The 20462-nt window shown below is 41.2% G+C and overlaps 1 protein-coding gene across 3 annotated transcripts in view; it reads left to right on the top strand.

Annotated features, from left to right (window-relative positions):
• Positions 1–20462, top strand: part of TENM4 (teneurin transmembrane protein 4) — a 600039-nt gene that overhangs the window by 471103 nt on the left and 108474 nt on the right. For all 3 annotated transcript variants that reach the window (XM_059838450.1, XM_059838449.1, XM_059838451.1), the window contains 2 exons: positions 1070–1255; positions 14998–15144. In XM_059838450.1, coding sequence (XP_059694433.1) covers positions 1070–1255; positions 14998–15144 — 333 coding nt within the window. The remainder of the gene's footprint in view (positions 1–1069; positions 1256–14997; positions 15145–20462) is intronic.

Genomic DNA, 20462 nt, shown 5'->3' with positions numbered 1-20462 from the left:
ATGGAAAGTAGCAGCCAAGTAATGAGTCTGGAGAAGAAATAGATTCATTTCATTTCGTCTGCAGTGCTGCACTGCATCAGTATTTGGGCTTTGTCTTTTTCCTTGAAATCAATCCTGTATGGTAATGGCGGTAACAGGCACTTCTACACCTGATTCATGGGTATCTCTTCTCCACCAAGTCTCTGTTTTTCCAGACAAATACAATGTAGATAAAAACATGTTTCCCAAATTCATGCCAAGGCTATTCCAGGTTTTAGGCAAAAGTCTAGTGCTGGATAAAAATATTATGCCTATGTCCTCAGGCCTGCTATGGCTCAGGGAGGTTTGGGAAGGCCATTATCCCTGAAAAGGCAAGGTCCTTTAGGTCTTTGCTTTTTGGCGGTAAGTACCAAAATATCCAGCTGTGACTGTGCTTCCATTAACTCTGATAAGACTTGGGAACAAGCACCATCCTATCAGCTCTAGTGCATGTGGCTCACAAGAGATACAATTGTACCTCTGAATGTCTGAGAGGGGATTTTTAATGGGTAGTAGGAGAATAGGGACATAGAGGATGTGCAGATTTGGTAGAAATAGAAATAACCTTTCTTAAATTTAAACAGAGAATAAGGATTTTAATGAATCCCATCCCGTGATGGGATTTCAGAAGTCATAAACAGGCTTTGCCAGCACTTAACTTTAGCTTCAGTAGTTTATCAGCACATTGTTTCCACATTTAACAGGATTTTAATTAAATGTGACTTCCGTTCTGCTTATTGGAAGAGCCTTCCCCTTTGGATTTGAGCATCACAAAAGCTTGAAGAGTGCAAGAGAATTAGAAAGCAAATAGAAGGATCAATCACAGCAGACCCTTGCAATCAATGTCCATCTCTTTTTTGTAATATACTTATTAGATTCTTATTGTCAGGAAGGATTAGTGTTATGAGCTCTAGGAATTCCTTTCATTGCCCCATAAGGTGAGGTAGTGAAGTGTGTCTGCTTTTCTTGACAATAACACTCTGGATTTTCCCCCTCTCCCTTCTCTCTCTCCACCCATATCCCCTCCTCTCTGTTGTCTCCTCTCCCACAGAGATTTGTGCAGCGGACTGCGGAGGACATGGCATTTGTGTCGGAGGCACCTGCCGCTGCGAGGAGGGCTGGATGGGCACAGCCTGTGATCAGCGAGCGTGTCACCCACGCTGCAATGAGCACGGGACCTGCCGGGATGGCAAGTGTGAATGCAGCCCGGGCTGGAACGGAGAGCACTGCACTATTGGTAGGGAGAAAGAAAACCCGACTCCTTTTAAGAGAATAATTGATGAGCAGGGAGGAGAAAAGGCGCATGCTTAATTGAATATGTGTGATCTAGTGTAGCATGAGCACCTTTGTTCTTGGATTTCAAATTCGGACATCATACATTTTCATGTGGGAACAAGACAATATGTCCTTTCATTTGTTGGTGACATGGCTATATATATTTTTTATTGAAGTACACCTATGTGGTGTTTGACAAGCCTTTAAATGTCAGCTAGGAGCTTTTTTTGAAAACATCCTACTTTACCTCTCTTGAGAGGTCTTTCTGTGGCCTCCAAGACTTCTCTGTACTATGGTGACAGCATTTTTAGAAACATGCATCTGATTTTAAATTTTCTTTCCTTTTATTTGCTACATTATTTGCACTGTCACTTTGCTTGCCAGTATAAAAGAGGAAACTGCAGACAGATGATTTCTGTCTGGTATTTAACTTGTCTTGCTTATCCCTTGTCTTTTCTGCTACCTTTCTAACCATTTCACTTCCTTCTGGCTTTGCTTCAGTATTCCTCATGTACTGGCACTACTCATGAGCTCTCTCTGTCATGTCTCTTATTATGGATGTTATTATTAATAAGAAGCCAACAATATGCCTAAATCATGCAAAGAGCTTCAGTTCTCATATTAAGCAATTTGCAGCATCATTAATGAACTGCCTTGGCTTCACCTTTTTCCTTCTCTCACTTAACTACTTAATGCATTTTCCCTTCTTCCTTCTTTCTGATTGTCAAGTATTTAGCCTCTTCAGTTCCTCTTCCGTAGTCATGCTATTAAATCAGTAGCCCTAAACTCCCCAGATACCTTTTATTGTATATTAATAGAAAACTAAATTAGTGAATCCAGTTCTATTCTCAATAATGCCTGTGTGGACCTGAAAAAATTCAGTTGACTTTAAAAGAATTATTCCAGAATGAAAATTCTCTTTCAGTCATTTTATTTTTATCAGCTTCTTTTAAAGAGAAGAAAATTTACCTCTATGTTACTTTCATTATGTCATGATAACTAAAAATCACACTTCATCAAGACTAACCACTAGCAATACCTGGGCAAATATCAGCATAGTTATTGTGTGGACTAGGAGCTTAGTTATATGAGACATCACTTCCCTTGCTTGAACACCAGGTGCATTTGCACACGCAGACAGGAAATGAAGCCTGATCTCAGTATTTTAATTTCAGCATTAGGATAATGGTGCAAACCATATCTGCGGCTCAATTCTACTTATCATTTATTTATGCTAATGTCACCCTATCACATTATGGTCTCCACATGCATCCCCCTAATGAAAAATATCTAGCCTTTAAAACTTCCTCTGTCTCATTAGACGTTGCATTCTGCTTTCTTGTTGATGTCCCTAGCAGCTTTCATTTCTTTTCCCGAGAAAGGGATTGAAAAACCCACGTTTCTTAAATGACTTTAAAATGAAAAGAGAGCAGTCCTGTGTTAATTGAAATCCTGTTTCCATAATATTATTTTATAGCCTTTTATTCAAGCAGTTTGATTTGGAAAGCAGCACAGATTCATGAAAAAGTTAAAAAAAAAAAATTCAGCAAAAGGCCCCAAATCCAGGGAACGGTTTTATATGGAACTTATTTATGCAGGAAAAAAAAATAACAAACCTGATTCATCCCCTTAGTGCAATTTTATTAGTTCTGCTGTAAAACCAAAATGCCATTAGTTCAGTATATGATAATTCTCCACACAGCTGATATGCCTGGACTGTTTTCGAACAACAAGCTTTTATCTTTCATGGTAATTAAATTTATTTGTAGTATTCCTCACTCTAAAGTATAAATGTTATGGGGAAGGCCAGCACTGCAATGCAGTCAGCATTGAGATTTTACTGGTGCACACTCTCATTTTGTGTGCTGCTACCTTCCTTTTGCAGCTCTGCCTTGGTTAAGGAATCATTCTTGGATACGTAAAGTGCTGGAGCAACTCTGTTTCTTTTCCCTTTCCCCTCTCCTTTGTGATTTAAAAACAAATTTGTACGTAGTCTCCTGCCTCTGAAGCTGTAAACACTATTTCCTACAGAATATTTCACTGATAAATGTGTAGACTGTAAAGGAGATTTGGCAAAGTTGTGAATACCCAGGGAAATTGAATGGTTTTAGCAGGAGTAATAAGCTAGTTATGTTGGCACAAATGAAAGGACATTGACTTGAAATTACATTAAGTACGTGGAAAGCATTCCCCTTGTCCTTGTGTAATTTCCCTGCATGGCAAATTGTTCTGTTGATGGTAATTCTGTATATGTCTGTGTCATGGCCCGGTTTGCTTTAGCACTGACAAGCATAAAACCCCGTTGCTGAAGTGATGCTTTACCAGTTTTGCCATGTGTGCAGGTAACACGGTGGAAATGGACCAGTAGGGGACACTTCTTCCATTTCCTGCCAAGCATGTGTGAGAGTAAGACATCCTTTTGTTTTGTAGGTCATAGGAGGCTCTTCCTTATGGTGTTCAAGGTATTCTGATCCTGGTGGATTAATTTTGTTTGCTCCTACAAAGAGCTGTGTCACTGAATGTACTATCTTGATTGCTCACATTCAGAGATTTCATTAGAGTAACCCCAGTTAATTCCCAACTAGGAAATTGATGCCGAAGCTTGCATTCATCATCCTAATTCAGCAGACTTAGTGCAGGAGAGTAGAGCGGAAAATTGATTATCTAACTGCAGGAATCCTGAAACCCAGCAGAAGGGTTCAGTCACTTTCTGGAAGGAGCAAAACACACCGTGACAACATCATCAGTGCCAGACTCCTGTGATAGGTTCTCCAGCATGTTCCTAATTCATCCCTAGTTAGAGACATTGCAGGAATTCAAGTTTCTTGTGTTCTGGCCCAAACTACATCCAGGGAGCATGGTGGGTTTAGGAGCATTGAGTTTAACGATGAAATAAACCCTCTTACTGTGAGCTCTGAAAGGCCAAATTACAGCTCATGTCTGTAGTAGGCTGCTCAATGGGTTTGCCTCACAGGAAGCAGCACAGAAAATTTCCTGGGTTTAATAAAGAGTCATAGAATCACAAAATTGTTTGGACCTTTAAGATCATCTAGTTCCAAATCCACTGACATGGATAGGGCATCTTTCACTTGACCAGGTTGCTCCAAGCCCCATTCAATGTTGTCTTGAACACTTCCAGGGATGAGGCATCCACAGTTTCTCTGGGCAACCTGTGCCAATGCCTCACCACCCTTAAGTGTAAAAAATTTCTTCCAAATACCCAATCTGAACCGGTCCTCCTGCAGCTAAAGGCTGTTCTCCCCTGGCCTATGATTACAAGCCCTTGTGAAAACTACCTCTCCAGCTTCTATGATTCATACAGCATTATTACAGCATAATAATGGCAGAGGGGGCTTCCCTTTATGGTGTAGTTGGGATATTCACTATCCTTGAACAGCGTGGACACAAGACCAAAGCCATCTCTGGAAGTTCAGTTGCTGCAGCTAAATACTCCTGAGTCTCTGGAGACCTGAGGGACCAGCAGCTAGCTCTCCAAACACTCCACAGCCTACCTAGCAGGATTTCAAAGCACCTCAGTGCCTAATCCCCATTGATCTCCACAAAAGCCACATGTTTAACTCCTTTCGGAAATCTGGTCCTGGCACGCACGGGTGATGGATGCAATAACAAAGCCCAGACAGACAGGCAGACAGACAGCCTATCCCACACCGGCTTCTGCTTATGGGGCCATCAGCCTGGGGTTTGTTTTACATAGCAAAACTGAATTTTGAGAAATCTGTCCCTTTAAGTTTGCCTTTCATCAGTCTTCTGGCATAAATAATCACACATGTTCTGAATAGCTTAGGTTGTAATCAGTGCCTCTCCATTTCTGCTGGAGCAGCTGGAATCCAGACAGGGCACATTACAGGTGGATCCTGGTCTCTTTTCCCCAGCTTTCTAACACATCACTTGTGCCCTTTGAATCCATAAAGCAACATAGTGCATGCATTGCCCAAGACAAAAATAAGCCTCCCAGTGTCTGGGGAAGGTTCTCGCTATCTCGTAGATGTGATGCTTAGGGACAGGGTTTAGTGGTGGACCTGGAAGTACTGAGTTAGTGGTTGCACTCGATGATCTTACAGGTCTTTTCCAGCTCTTATGATTCTGTGATTCCACCCACTGCCCAACAGTCAGTGCCCAAGTGCATCCACAGCAGAAGCTGAGCTGTGTGAGACCCTCTGGCACTCACCCTGGCTGGTTGAGATGGGTGCCCTTGGGCAAGAGAAGACCATGGTTGTAGCAGTCAGTGGAAAATACCCACTTGCTGCTTTGTTCTGACATGATCTTGAATAAATCTGAAGGTAATCTGGCCTTAAATAGTTTGGCAGCATATTTGCCAGTAAATATTGAGCACAGATTAACTTCAAAGACAGTGTTTTCCCTGACCCTGTAGCATAAACTTCACATGCTGTCCCTGGTTCAGCAATGGATGTTTACTTTCTCCTCTCCTTCACATTTGTGTGATCTCAGTTTAACTCCAGTGATTTCCCTGAGGCGCTGTCCACTTTACCTCATAGGAAAGATAAAGGGAAAAAGAATATTTGGGAAATGAAGAAGGAGAGTGTAGTGGGAAACAAGTCCTTCTCAAGGACCTGCCTGCAGCATCTCTCATCTCTCTTCTGTTCTCTCCCTCCCTCTCTGCAAGCCAAGAGAAGTATTTGTTATCATTCCCATTGTGTTTCAGACAAAGCGAGCCAAGTCAGCTCAGGCTGTGAAACAAGGGGGCTTTCACACTGAAAAATGGTCACAGGAGCCCCTCCCTAGCAGTTCTAAAGTGGCTTCCAGGGGTAGGGTGGTGACATGGAGCTGAGTGTGGTGGTGCTTTTCAGTGCAGAGGACACCTTAGAAAAACAGCTTTTCTTCTAAACTCCTGCATAATTCTCAGCATGTCCCGCATGCCCACAGGGTTTCCAAAGGAGTGTCAGTAAGGAATAAGATGGTATTTTAATGGCAGAAGTATAGCCTGTATGGGTTTAGAAAAGAAAGATTCCTGCTGCTCCTGTAGAAAGCCCCATTATTTTTCAAATTACAAGAAAACATTGATACATAACTGACACGTGGCTGGCATTGGCAGCTGCCTTCACTGCCATCAGCTGCACAGTGACTGCTTGAGCTAACAGGTTGTGCTGCTGTGGATGTCAAAATCCAAGAGACACATTCCTAGGCTTCAGCCACCATCCAAGCAGGTGGTGATGCTCTGCCTCCTGCATCGCTCCCCCCACATCAACATGATTAATTCACGTCTTTGCCAGGCCTCATAACTGCCCCGCACTAGGTGAGCTCTCCCAGCCCTCTCCACTTAATTCCTATATAGATCCATTACATTCACAGGATAGAAAAATAATTCCTGCAAGGGCCATGACCTCCCAAGAAGATAGTCTGCGTGAACAAACCTGGAACAAAAGCTTCTTCAAAAAGTACCAGGACACAACTGAGGCTGAGATTGCAGGGAGCAGGCAAGAGAACAAGGGAAATATTGTTTAAGTACATATTGAAATGGAGAAATGCAAGACTCAGAGCCTCCCTTTTATTAAAAAAGACCAGTGTTAGGACAGAGAGTGCCGCCTGCTGGCATGAACCAGGGCTCTCCGAGGCAGGACGTCTTTGCCACCAGCCTTCTCGACACCAGAAAATCAGTAAGAAGGTAGTTTTCCAAATGAGTGTTTCATGGGAATTGGGTACATGACTGCTCCCATGATGTCTATAACTTTATTTTTTACTTTTTCTTTAGCCCTCCTTAAAATGAATATATTATTACTTGCCTATCTGGTGTAGTTGTGATGAGGTTAATTTAATATTTGTAAAGTAATTGATCTGGGGCTAGAAAATACTACCTAAATGCAGTATATTACCATTAGAAGGATCCAGGGAATAGCCTGTACCAGTCTTGTATGGTCATGGAACTGTGCCTTTTTGCGTGGAAAAACATTAGACAATCAGGTAAGGTGGAGGACTTTCAAATGTCGCTGCTTTCCTGATGAAGTGCAAAGCAGTCAGTAAAGTGGAGGGAGATGTGCAAATGAGCCGAGCATTGCAATATCCTGATATACATATATACACATATACATATGTACCTATATATATAAAACCACATAAATACATATATGGAACTTTCCTGTTTTTCTTCCTGATCTTAATGAGCAAAGATGACTGAATGCCTTAACACAGCTTTCTCAAGCCATTTGACTGAGGAGCACTGTGCTCCACTCTTCTTCCTTTTTTCTCTCCTCATAATCAAGGTTTTTCTTTTCATATCACAGCGAACTCTCCTTTGCCTTTCTAGCACCTGCACAGTCTCGTAGTAAGCCGCAATGCACTTATTCAATCCTACCTTAAATGTCCTGTCTTTTATCTCCCAAGCTCACTATCTGGATAAGGTAGTGAAAGGTATGCTCTTCCTTCCTATTTTTCCTATTGTCTTTGTGTTTCTTTTTTAAAAATGCACCGTGAACATGCTGTGTTGAGGTTGCATCTCTTCCTCATTGTCACCAAAGTGGTTACTAATGTCTGGAAGGATGAACTTTCCAGTCATTTATGTAGGAAATACCTCTGTGAGTGCTGTGACCCTGTGTTAACATCGTATCAGTGTTCCTACCCATTCCCTTGTTCCTGCCCTCCCCTCCAAATCATCGCTCATCCTCATCCTTCCCACTCAGGTGAGGCAAGTCAGGAGAAAACAAGTGTCTGTGAATACAGCAGGAACCCTGCACAGTGATATGTTTTAATTAAATGTCTATGGTCCATTTTGTAACACAGGTGAGTGCACTTTCTATGTGGAGTCTTCATGTTTTTGATCCACAACTGCCATCTCTTACATGGGAGCTTTAAGTAATTATATATTGAAGGATTTTTTTCATAATACAAAAATGTTATGATCCCAAAATCTCTGGTTGCATAAATCTTCAAAATCTGTGGAAATTAGTGAATGCTACATTTATGTACACTACAACAAAATCCAACCTAATGCTCCTATTTGTAAGTGTAACACAAGTCTAGGACCCAGGTCTTTCTTCAGAAAAGAAGAAAAGGAATTGAACTGTTGGAGAACAGTGATCACCTGCTGTTTTTTAAAAAAATCAGTTATTTGTTCATCAGAACAATGAGCTAAATTGCTTTAGGACTTTTTAATAGAAACAGACGGTTCAACAATGCACTTAGCTTTTGAAAAGTATTGAAATATCATGCATATGGTTAAATACAACAGTCTGACAATAAATATGATTGAGTTGGACTTAAATATTTTTCTACATGACTGATTTGACACTAACAGCAACAGAGTGTTGACACCATGTTTGCTGGTTAAACAAACCAAAAAATCAGGTTGAACAAATCAATTTTTTTCTGTAGTACTATCCTTCTTTTCAGGTTTTAAGTAATCAAAAATAACATCTGTGAGAGGCTGAGGATGAAGAGCAGATATGCTCAAGTATTGACCCCACAAACAGTTAAAATGAAGTCTTTGCTATATAGGGCTTTTGTGGTGTGACAGGAAACATGGTTGCCCTACTGACTTCACTTCTCCAGGTGAATTTACGATGCAGTGTTTTTTCTTTTTTTAAAGGAAGATTCAGGAACAACTGCAAATAGGCAAAATGTTTGAACAGACAAATACTAGTGATGAGGAAATGTCCATAGTTTAAATACCTCCATCTTCAGTGTAGAGCAGCAACTGGTAGCTGTCCTTGGACCTCTCTTTATGGATCAGTTGATTGTACAGTGATAGTTAGTTTTCTCTCATTGCTTGACACCAAAAAAAAAACGTGTTTGACTTTATTTAAATTGGGAGGAAAAAGTACATTCTCTTTCTTAGCTCAGGGAAAGAGGGACATTTATTGTGCCCTTATGAAGTAAACATGGTGACATCCTCAGAGGAAGATATGGGCCACCACTAGGGAGCTGATCAGAACCTGCTGTTAATGTTCCACATCTCAGTGTTTTGCATTTCAAAACCCCAGGACTCCTCCTTTTCATCTCAATGTGTATTGGAGAAAGCTGCATCAAAAAGTAGCAGATAAGCATTGAGGGCATAGAAGAGATGAAAAATCAACCTGCAGAGCCTGGCAAGGAACCTTCAGTACTGATTTGCCCATTCAGTGGCACAGTTTTTTTAACTAAGTCTTTTGTAGATGCCATTTTTCCTCTAGGTAGCTTTTTGACTCACCTTTATGCCCAATAATAAAGACACATTATATTTAATGAGTCTTTCAGTAGGGAGCAGGTTAAGTAACATACTAAGAATAAAAGATCGTCTCTTGCTATGCATGGCTGCTTTTGGAAAGATTAGCAATAGCTGAAACATTAAAAGTACATGGTTTTCTACTTGGCTAACTGCATGGTGTGCATTTTTCAAAACTAAATTACTCATGCCCTTTTGGCTTTCTTAATTATTAACATCTTTCTGGTTAAAATCCCTTCCCAGTAATCCCGTTGTCAAAGGGTGAGCCTGATTCAGAGCCTGCTGAATCTTTCCTACAGCTTTACAATAAACCAGTCAGTCAGAGAAGATGTAGAATTGTTCCTAAATGGGAGGGCAACTTTTAATAGTAAACATCAGCATAATTAAACCAAAAAGATCTAACTAGACTCAAAGTAGAGTCTTCTAAAGTAAGGCCTAATTAACACTGGTTGTGCTTAAAATGAGAAGAGATGCCTATTATTTTAATAATAATTAAAAGAGATGCTGATTTTAGAGAGAGTTTCTCCATCCAGAATATCATTGAATCTGATGGTGCATCAGTTTAATTAATTTCTATTACTGAATATCAGTTCTTACTCTTCAAAAATAATCATTAACCACATTAACACTGTAGTGATGCATATATAAACAGCTAGTTTGAATTTTAAAGTTGCCAAACAACATTAGAATTCAGGGGTGGCTGCAAGGGCTGCTCCTGAAGTGTGAGAGCAAGTGAGAACCCAAGGTCTGACCAAAGCCAGTTCCCTCATTTGTACAGTTACAAGGGTATGAGCTCTGGTCAGTAACGTCTTAACCTTCCTATTAGAGGATGCATCTGATTAAAGATTTCTGGATTCCAGTCACCACAGAATATCACAGTGGTAGTTTCAGAGTTGAGTTGGTTTTGGGACAAGCTTTCATAGTTTGCAGAGATCAGCTGATGCTTTACTCCTCGTGTTTAGTCTTAGAGAAGCTTCTGCAGGTCTCATAGCGTTTGTTGTTCTCTCAAGCTTCAGGCATTTGCATCTTCATGTGTTGCATTCAGCCATGTCCTACTTGTCCCAGAGCTCAGCTGCTGTCTGGGACTTCATAAGAACCCCCATTGAGGCTCTCCTACTGACAGTGAAGGAAAGATAATAAATAGCCTTTTCTTCTGAGTATTATTTCAAGTGGCAGTGAGGTTTGCCTTGAAGAAAAACACCAGTAAATTTTGCTTATAGTTGGACTAATTAGAGAAGGCTTTAACTGTACAGATTATTAAGAGCAGATTATTTTACCAACTGTCTTAAAAATTGCAGGATGACTTCTGGTGACAGTCTCTTTTGACTCTGTTGGTCTGTACATCTCTGTTTCAAAATTAACCCACTTTTTATATTGCTTTCCTGCTCCATCCTCTCACTTGCATGGCAGACCAAACATCTTTGTGAATGCCCTCCAGAATCTTTCAGCAGCACTTACATGTGCTTAAGTTTGAAACTCACATAAAGGGTTTCCTCCCCCTTTTCCAAGAAAGCCCTATTCATGTATTTAATTCTCTTAGTCACCCAAGTACAGTTAACACCACAAACAGGAATAATGGATCATTGGTGACTTCTAGCCATAAGAAATCAGAGCTGCAAGATTATGGTGGTGTAAATCTCTGAGGATTAAGCCATCCTGCTGTGGTGACATTCAGAAGCAATTCAGAAACAAGATGATCTCTTTGCTTTATTCCCCAGCATGGGGGAAAGGAAAGGGTAAAGTTTATTTTGTATCGTCTTTTCATCAAGTGCTTTGAAGTGCACTTTTTATGGAATGAGGAATATTGTACCATCCTGTCTTTGTAGTATAAGTGATGGTCACATCTCTGTGCAGTGAACCACTGCAGAAATGGCAGTACTTATAGGTCCATTCTCCTGGATATATTGGCTTATGCATCTCTGTTGTCTTCTAACTTTCTGAAGGCCCAAGTCCTCTAATAGCTGCTGTATATTTTTTTTTCCTATTAATGGTTTACTTTCTGTATGCATCTTTAAAATGTCTGCTCTCCTACCAAACCATGATACTAGAGGGGTTCGGTTTAATCCTCACAGCATTGAAATTTTAATGAACTGTGTAATGTAATGGTATACATTGGAAAATCTCTATGTTCCTATACCTGTGAGGAGCCATTTCTGTCAGCAGGAAGCAGTTCTTTCTGGTTCCTTGGAAGAGCTTTATCTACTAAGAACCAGAGATTACATTCTCCTTAGTGGGAAGGGACAAACTTACTTTCTAGACTTTAAGGGTGCCAAGACAGTGTAGTATAAAATTGCAGGTAGGAGTTACCCTACTTTAGGTATCTACAGATACTTATCTCTCATCAGAGCGCCCTGGATTCCCGTAGTACTCAAGAAGAGGAATAGATATTTTGGGAAGGCAAAATCTTATGAGATACTTGCTCTCCTCTCTCTCCTCTCCTTTTCCTCTGCTTGTCCTCTTTCTGAAATGCTTGGCTTACTTTCTCTGGGTCCAGATCATGAAGATTTCAGAGTAAATCCTGAAAGTCCATTCAAATACTCTCAAGCATGTTTCATATAGACAATGAATTGCACACAAAATTCAAACACATAGGATTTAAAGGGGTCTCCTCAGTTAGAGTCTAGTCTTCTGCTGGCAAGGACACATTGTGTAAAACTTTATATAAATTTACCAAGCTCTATGGAAAAGTAACTGAAGAATCTTCTCCTTAACACTCCCACAGGGAGTCTGCTCCAGAACTTCATTCCTTTGATTCTTGCAAATGATTTTTTTTCCTAATTTCCAGCCAGAATTTATTCATACTTGGTTTATGTCCATTTGTTCTTGTGCCAGCAATACTCTCTTTACCTTAAATAGCTTCTAAAAAGTTTTCCCTTCTCAATGTTTATGTGTTTCATTAACTTTTGGAAAAAAAAAATCATAGTCTTTTCAGCCACTATTGTCCAAGGAGAGACAACTCAAGCTCTTCCCATTTCCTCAGATGCCAAAGGTACCTCATTCAAGGTATATATCATCTGTTTTCTGCCACTCCAAATTCCCTTTTTCCTAAGCCTGGGAGAGTAGAGCACATGCAGTTCTGTATGAGGTCTTCATTTCTATATGTAGATTAGTTTTCCCTTACGTTTCCTGGGCACTTCTCAATGAGCCAAGATCATGGTGTCTTCAAGTTCATCCAGCTCTTCTGGTTCTCACTTCATTCCTGTCCAGGTCAACGCTACAGCCCCTTTGTTCTGCCCAGTCTCTGCACCTGTAGGATAGAGGAGATCTTTTTGGCAAAGGTTTTAGAGAGTCCGAGGAGCCAAGCTCTAATGGAGCCATCCAGTATACACATAAAGCAAGATTTCTTCAGAGGCTTTTCATCTAGACAAATTAAAGCAATAGCACAGGTTGCCCAGGGAAGCTGTGGATATCCCATCACTTGAAGAGCCAAATTGGATGGGACTTGGAGCTTCCTGGTCTAGTGGAAGGTGTCCCTGGCCATGACAGGGAGATTGGAATTGGATGACCATTAAGGTCCATTCCAACCCATTCTATGATTCTGTGATTTTTAGAGAGGGGAAAAAACTCCTAGCTTTACTGTCAGGATAGTCTCATCCAAACTGAATATATCTACTCCAAAATGGGATTACCTACCTAGCCAAGTAATTTTAGGAGGTTAGTTAATACACTTCTTCCTCTTTCATTCTCAAAACAGCTGAATGCTTTCAGCTTGTACTGAAAAGGGATCAAACATATAAATTAGCTGTAGCATGAAGAAATCTGATTAAGTGGTTAAAAGTTTGGCACTGTTGTAAGTAACCAAAGGCGGGATATTAAAATGAAGAATTTCAAGTAGCCTTGCCTATAAATAGCTCTTCTGTAGTATATAAATACTAATATGGTGTATAAGTACCAAAATACACAACAGCTTGCTGACACATACACACACATTTGCCACATCCCAGAATACACATTTTAAAAGACTGAAATGCTACAAATTTGTTTGTAAAGGAGAAATATATTTAGGATCCTTCTAAAGGACTTTCCCTTACCACCTTTGGTCCATGTAAATCAGTCACTTGTTAAAAAAACAGTCCCAAACAGTATTTGGTTTTTTTTCTGTTCACTGGGAAAGGTTCTGTGAACTTATACAGCTTCCTGTGAAACATTTTTTTTGTTTTAAATGCATTTTTAAGCTCCATTTCCCCAATGCAGGACACACTATGACATGGGATGCTCTAGATTGAGTCCCAGCTCTGCTTTGGGGAGACCCTCACACATCATATGGTCAAACAGGTGTCGAGACAATGCGCATCTCTTCACTGACCTTAAGCACGGGATAGGTCTGCGTCATTCACACAGGTTCACAAACCTGTCTTGCAAAGCTGAGGACCTTAAAAAAACTCAGATTATGTGGCAAGATAGCACTACACACATATAAATAGAGAAAGCTTTAAAACAGGGCTTAGGAAGACTGAATTGTTTCCCTGGTGTAATCAGTCCTGCTGAGTGACCTTCACAGTCACTTCAGTCCCTTGTACTTCAGTTTCCTAAGCTGTTAAGTGTCTCTTACATTTCTGACAGCTTGGTGGTAAAGATTTTTGAGCTCGCCAGGTAAAAAGCCCCCAGAAGGGTTTAAGCTAAGCAGCCTCCCTCACACCAGTGCTTACTGTGGAAATTACTCTGCTGTTTTCTTTAAGGGGTGAGGGAGAAGTACAAAAATCTCAGCAGGAGGTCATCAGATGAGAAAAGCAAGCCCTAGTGAGCAGACAGGGAGGTTGTTGTTCATCCTCCCTAACTAAATTTTATCACCTATAAAATGCGTGCCTCTGTACTGGGCTCTCTCTAGTCACTGGGGAGAAATGGCTGTTTCCAGAGCATGCTTCAGCTCATCACTATGAGCACCAACCCCCCTGAGGAGACTTCTGCCCTGGGACAATCTGTTTCTCTGCTGACTACAGAGAGTTAAAGGTATCTCAGTTTTAGATTAATTTGAACCAGATGAGATTAATCCCTCCCAAAATTATTACAGTAAAGAAACTGTACTTATTTTATAATATAATATTTTCTACCTTTCCCTTTCCAGCTGGTTTTGAATGCTTACGAGTCTGAGATCTCAGTATTATTGAAAGCCAGCTGCTTTATCCTGCTGGGTGTTGTGAACTTTAATCCCAAATGCAATTTAGGTAACCCAAAGTACTAGTCTTACCTAGCAAATGTTTTGAGAGGCTCGGAGGGCAATGTGCTACCTTGCTTTTGCAACCAATGAAGCAGGAATATCTCAGTGCCCCCCTGAAACTCACCATTTCCTCAGTGCAGTGAGTGTGGTTATGCTGTGAGGACCTCCTGGGAGAGCCAGAAGCAGCTACCCATTGAGTAGTCAGAACCATCCTGACACCAAAGCAGGTTCATTCCAGGTGGGAAGACACCAAGTGGGAGTGGAGAAATCACCTGAAGGCAAAGGGAAAGAGCTGTTTAATGAGGCCCTTTCCAGGCTGTGTTGCTTTGTGTTTCGAGTGCGTTTGAACATGTGGCTGTTTGCCTTGCAGAGGGATGCCCTGGCTTGTGCAATGGCAATGGCAGATGCACTCTGGACATGAACGGCTGGCACTGCGTCTGCCAGCTGGGCTGGAGAGGAGCAGGCTGTGACACTTCCATGGAGACGGCATGCGGCGATGGGAAAGACAACGATGGAGGTAGGACATGAGCACATGTGATATGTCAGGCTTCACAGAGCCTATAAACCTCTCACAGTGAGCAGTCATCTGGGCTTGATTCTGCAGGGCAGATTGTTTTTTGACAGCTGGTAGAGAACAGACAGTGAAATCTGCCAGGCTGACTCAGCCAGAGTGGATTGGAATTCAAATTAAATGGGTTTGGATCTGGGGTGCCAGGGCTGAAGAGGGACATTTGTTTGTCTTCAAATCAAATTGTGCACCTGTCCCGTCCCTCCACCCCAGCCGAGTGATTCAGCAGTGACACAATGGGACCACCTCAGACAGTGAACATCCCTGACTTTGCCCTCGCTGCCTGAGGCTTTCATCAAGGCTCTGCAGTTGGTCACTACTGACTTTGGATGGATATTTTTCAGAAACCTAGAGGCTTGGGTGACTGATCCCCATGCCCACAAGCCATCTAATCCCTCTCAAACCATGTTTTATTGATTACTGTTCCATATGTAATGATGTCAGGCATGTGAATAATAGCTCTGTGCAATGCAAACTTAATATTCAGAGTTATCTCATTACAAAGGAAACCGTGGTGCAGTGTGAAGGTTTGAATTAGAGAGCAGGAGATGAGATATTAAATTTAAGGCATAAGGGAGACTGCATAATTTGTTTTGTTGTCACTCAGCAAAAGGCTTTGTAAACCACAAGTCTGGGCCAGGACCCAGACCGTGAAGTGGAGACTGCATTTTGCAAGCCTCTGTTTTATCATATTCACAAAAACAGTACAGTTAAAAAAAAATAATAGCCAAGCCAAGTCTGTGATTATCTGCTTCACAACAACTGCGATTCTGATTGAATATTTAAAATACTTCTGCACATCTGGCATGGCAAATGGACCAAATTAGCCCTTTAGAAAAGATGGAAAAATTGGAGTGCCATACAAAGAGTACACACTATAAAACGAAGATGGCTTTTTACCTCATATGGAACTGAGTATCACTGTACTTGTCTTTTCTATTTACAGCTGCCACAGGGCAGCAATAAAGGTCATCACATCAGATGTGCAAAAATATGGTAAATAGACTGAAGGTTAGTCCCAGTTTCCATGGAAAAAAATAACCAGCAAAAGCCCTGTGAAGTTTTTAGTAAGGGAGACGGAAGGAGTAATCCAGCCTAACATACGATGTCAATCACAACTGTATGATATCACAAAGTGCATGACCAGACTCTGAGCATCTCTTTATATCTCCTGATTCAAGGGTTAACCTTTTTACCTGGCTTACCCTCACCTTGAAATGAGCTGCCTTGAAAGCCTGCAGGACAGCAGATGTAGACAGGAGAGACAAAAGGCATTGACAGGTTTACAAGTTAGTGCACATCAGCTACTAAATGGCATTTGGTGAACCTGTGTGGAGCAGTGTTGTGCACACCAAGAACAGAGTAACTGATAGGTTGTAACTTACTGCCTTGTGACAGCTTGTTCATGTGTCAGAGCCCACAAATGAGTGTTGACTTTACTCTTGGTACTCTCAAAAAAAAATATGTACATGGTGTGCATTACAGATTACAGATAATCTGTCATACACTGTGCCTTTGATTTGTCTGTGTTACTGCTAAGGGCTCTCCTCAATGAGCTCTGTGCTTTCTCCACCATTTGGGATTCTGTCATATACACTACAGTGATGCATGCTCAGGGCTGAAGAAAGGTGGTTTATTTTGGTTCACTGGAAAGGATCCAAACATGGAATTTGCTCGTGAGTGGAGGAATTGGAGGTAAAAGTCCTTCCATAAAGCTTTAGAAGTCAAACAACTGACCTAGTCAAAATGGATATTATGAGGGGTGAGAAAGAGGTTTGTGGGGCTGTTCACAGTACCAGGGGGTTCACTCTGCCTGAGCTCATACCTGGTTCCTACACTGTGGTGTCAAGTGTCTGCTAATCAAAATCTCTGCAGCCGGAAATTCTTCAGGATAATGGGAGCTGAAGTCAGAAACTTTTTCATCAGCTCCCAGCTTAATCATACCCTGAGGGAGACGGGTGCTAAATTACAGGGTGTGTTTGGCTCTTAAATCTGGAGGCTGTTCAGATAAACAATAACAAGCCGAGCAGGAGTCACTCAGAAAGAAACTTGATGAAATGTAATCTTTGTTCAGGCTAGTAAAAAGTTGTTTCTGCGCGCAGTTCCCTCTCCACAAAGTGTCATTTGTCAAAGCTAGCACTTAGGTTTCACACCCAGGTCCACTTTGTTTACACTTCTAAACACCAAGCCCATCAACTTGAAAGAAGCTGTAGTGAGTAACTGAGAGCAGGTGATCATCCAGTATCAGTTAAGGAAAAACAGTGCAATGACAGAGCTGTAACAACCTGGGTAAAAGGCCAAGATTTTGTACATTTGACCTAAGAGGCCACCTGCATTACAACAAACAGGAGGTGTTTCTTTAAAACAAGATAAGAAAAGTGGTTCTGGCCTCACTTCAGCAGAAAATAACCTCTCTAATTTATGGTTGCAAACACTCACTACCTCAGAGTAGGTGTGACAGGTAGTACCTACATGTCTCACCCCGCACTGAGTGCTCTGTCATGTCCTTTAAGAATAAGTTTGAAAGTTTAAAAAATCAAGGAAATTGTCTTCTGTGACAAGTCCTAAAAGTGGAGTTAATGGCATTTGATAATACCTTGAGAAGAGGCTGGTATTCCATAGGCTAAATATGGGCTCTGATGTTGGTAGACTCCACTTGTTAGGAACATAGTGTACAGGAAAAACTGAGGGGAAGAGAGGATATTCTTAACTAATCTCATGAATAATATTATATTCTTTATAATTCTAAATTATAAAGAATATAATTATATTTATGAGATTAGAGATTTAGCGATTATATCTCTATAATTATATTCTATAAGAATATATATTATTATATATATTCTTAACTAATCTCATGTTGAACAGCAAAGCTGTGTTACCTGTCCTTGTTCTGGAGAAATCATCTAGCTGTTGAGAGCCAGAGTTGTCCAGTTCCCCATTTCAATTAGTTTGCATGAAGACAAGATCACCCTGAGGTGAAATCATGAGAGGACTACAGATGTTAAATTAAGTTACTCATTTTATCTAAAAGTTCAACACAGTTACTTTACTTGAGGGCGTTTGTTGTTGTTTGGGGCTTCTCCAGAGCAGTCTTCCAGGTAGGGTAAAGTCTTCCAGGTAGGGTAAAGTCTTCCAGGTAGAGTAAAGCTTGCTGGTTCTCCAGAAACTGGAACCAGCCCATCCTTCATTTCCTGCTTTAAACAATTCCAGTTCCTGAGCAGCTTCTGAACTCTGTCAAACACTAATCTACTTTACTTGTGGAAGGCAACAGTCTTTCTCACATGAAAAACGTGTCTGAAATGACTGTGTTCACAGTATTATCTAAACCTTCATGTTCATTAGTGGTTTCTGTTCAGTTGTCTGCTGTTCTCCACTGCCTCTTCCCAACTGAAGTACTTCCAAAGGCTAGTGTTAGTGGTTAAGGGATTAGGTAGGTAGGTAGATAGCTAAATAGATAGATACCCTTCCTAGTCAAATAAGGCTGGCCTGTCATAGCATATATTGCACACCTTTACATAAAAGTATAGAAATTTCATTTTTCTTAGTTGTCATCTGGTCAACAATCTTCCTTTGGGACTGAGAAAAATAAAGCATCCTGTTTTCTTTTTCTGCACAAATTGTATTAGCAAAGCTCCTTCCCCTCAGTTTATGTCTCATTTAGCCTAGGACAAACAGAGAGTTCCAGTGTACCCATGGCCCCATTTTGCCTTTGCAAGTTCAGTCTGTGCTCCACCAGATGCTTCCCAAAAGCTAGCAGGTGGAGCAATTTGTATGCTTTCCTTGACTTATCCTCCTGGACCAGAGCAACTAAAGGTTACCTTAATCTCCCAACCCTGGAGCAGTGACTTCAGGGACAGTGTAATTCAGGAGTGGTTTCTCTGAGGCAAATCAGTGCTACTTTTTTAAGTGTACCACAACCCACTGGCAGCTCCACAGTGCCTTGCCCCATTCAAGGGTCAGGTAGTGCTTGTGGTAAGCTGGAGACTTACATAATGCTTTGGAACAACAGCATTTCAAATCTTTGGGAAGAGAAACTTTGGCACAGCACTCTGGCCTTCTTAACACCCCTGTGCTCACCATCTGTCCACCACATGCCAAATAGTGTTAGAGAGCTGGCAGAAGCCTGCACTGATCTTTGCAGTGCATAGGGTTACACCTGAAGTTAGTCTCAGGGTTTTAAAGGGAACAGTAAAGAATCCAGGAGAACCCCAGAATGCAAACCTTTGTCTTTGCAAATGCTTGAGCTACAGACAAAGTGGTGGGATGCTTTCTGATACTTCCTTTTTTTTCTTTTTGCCCTCATGCCTTGGGCTTTAATAGCATGAGAAGATTGTCTCCTGGGCATGGTGTGTGAGCTGTCTGCTTCCTCAAAACCATAAAAAATTATGCAATAATGTGCCGGCTACGTTTGTGGAGGGAAATATTGAGATCTGAATGCACCTGGGAAAACAGCCATTGTAAATTATCATTTATCATCACAAATAGATCCAGTCAAACAACAGGGTCATCTTGGAGGAACCACAAAGCACTGCTAAAAGAATGAGAAAGTCTGCTGTACTTGAAAGATTGGGTAGCTGGTATAATTTGTTAGAAATCACCCAGTTTCTCTTCCTCTGTTTCATGGTGACTGTTAATTGTCTTCTCCTCAGATAAAATGACCAGTTCACATTTTCAGGTTTCAGCTCTTTGCTGATTTTGTGTTGGATGGTAACAGATGGATGTCTCCTGTGGGTGCTTGTTGACAGCAAGGCTGGCAGGAGGGCAGTGCTAACCCAGGGCATTCCAGCATCCTGGAGCACGTGTTGATCATGCCATTGGAGAGGATGATGTGTTGTGAACTGGGGGGGTCTAGCAGTCTTGTCTTGTCTTGACACCTTGGGAGAGCTCCTGGAACTTTGAAGGAGTCCTTAATGAAATGGCTTTGATTAATAGATTCAGAAAGAAGCTCCCTGTGAAAATGCTCCCTGTGTTGAAGGAAATTTTCCATTGTCTGCTGAAATGAGAGAGCTAAGTTGTGGAAAGGACACACTGCTGGTACACAAAATGTAACAGAAGGTGACATGAACCAGCTTCAGAAAAAAAAAAGATTAGACACTTATATCACAAAGCATTTCTGCACTTCAAAAGGTGCTTAAACAGAGTTTAAGCACCAATGTTTAAAGCAGAAATTCAGGAAAGCTCTACCAGACCTACTTTAGCATCTGAGGCAAACTGTTGCAACTTCTGTGAAACAGAAAGTCCCCTTAGAATCCTAATGTTTTGCA

The sequence above is a fragment of the Haemorhous mexicanus genome, chromosome 2 (assembly GCF_027477595.1).
Source record: "Haemorhous mexicanus isolate bHaeMex1 chromosome 2, bHaeMex1.pri, whole genome shotgun sequence".
Classification (NCBI taxonomy): domain Eukaryota; kingdom Metazoa; phylum Chordata; class Aves; order Passeriformes; family Fringillidae; genus Haemorhous; species Haemorhous mexicanus.
Note: the sequence above shows the minus strand (reverse complement) of the source record. Positions and strands in the feature narration are given on the sequence as shown.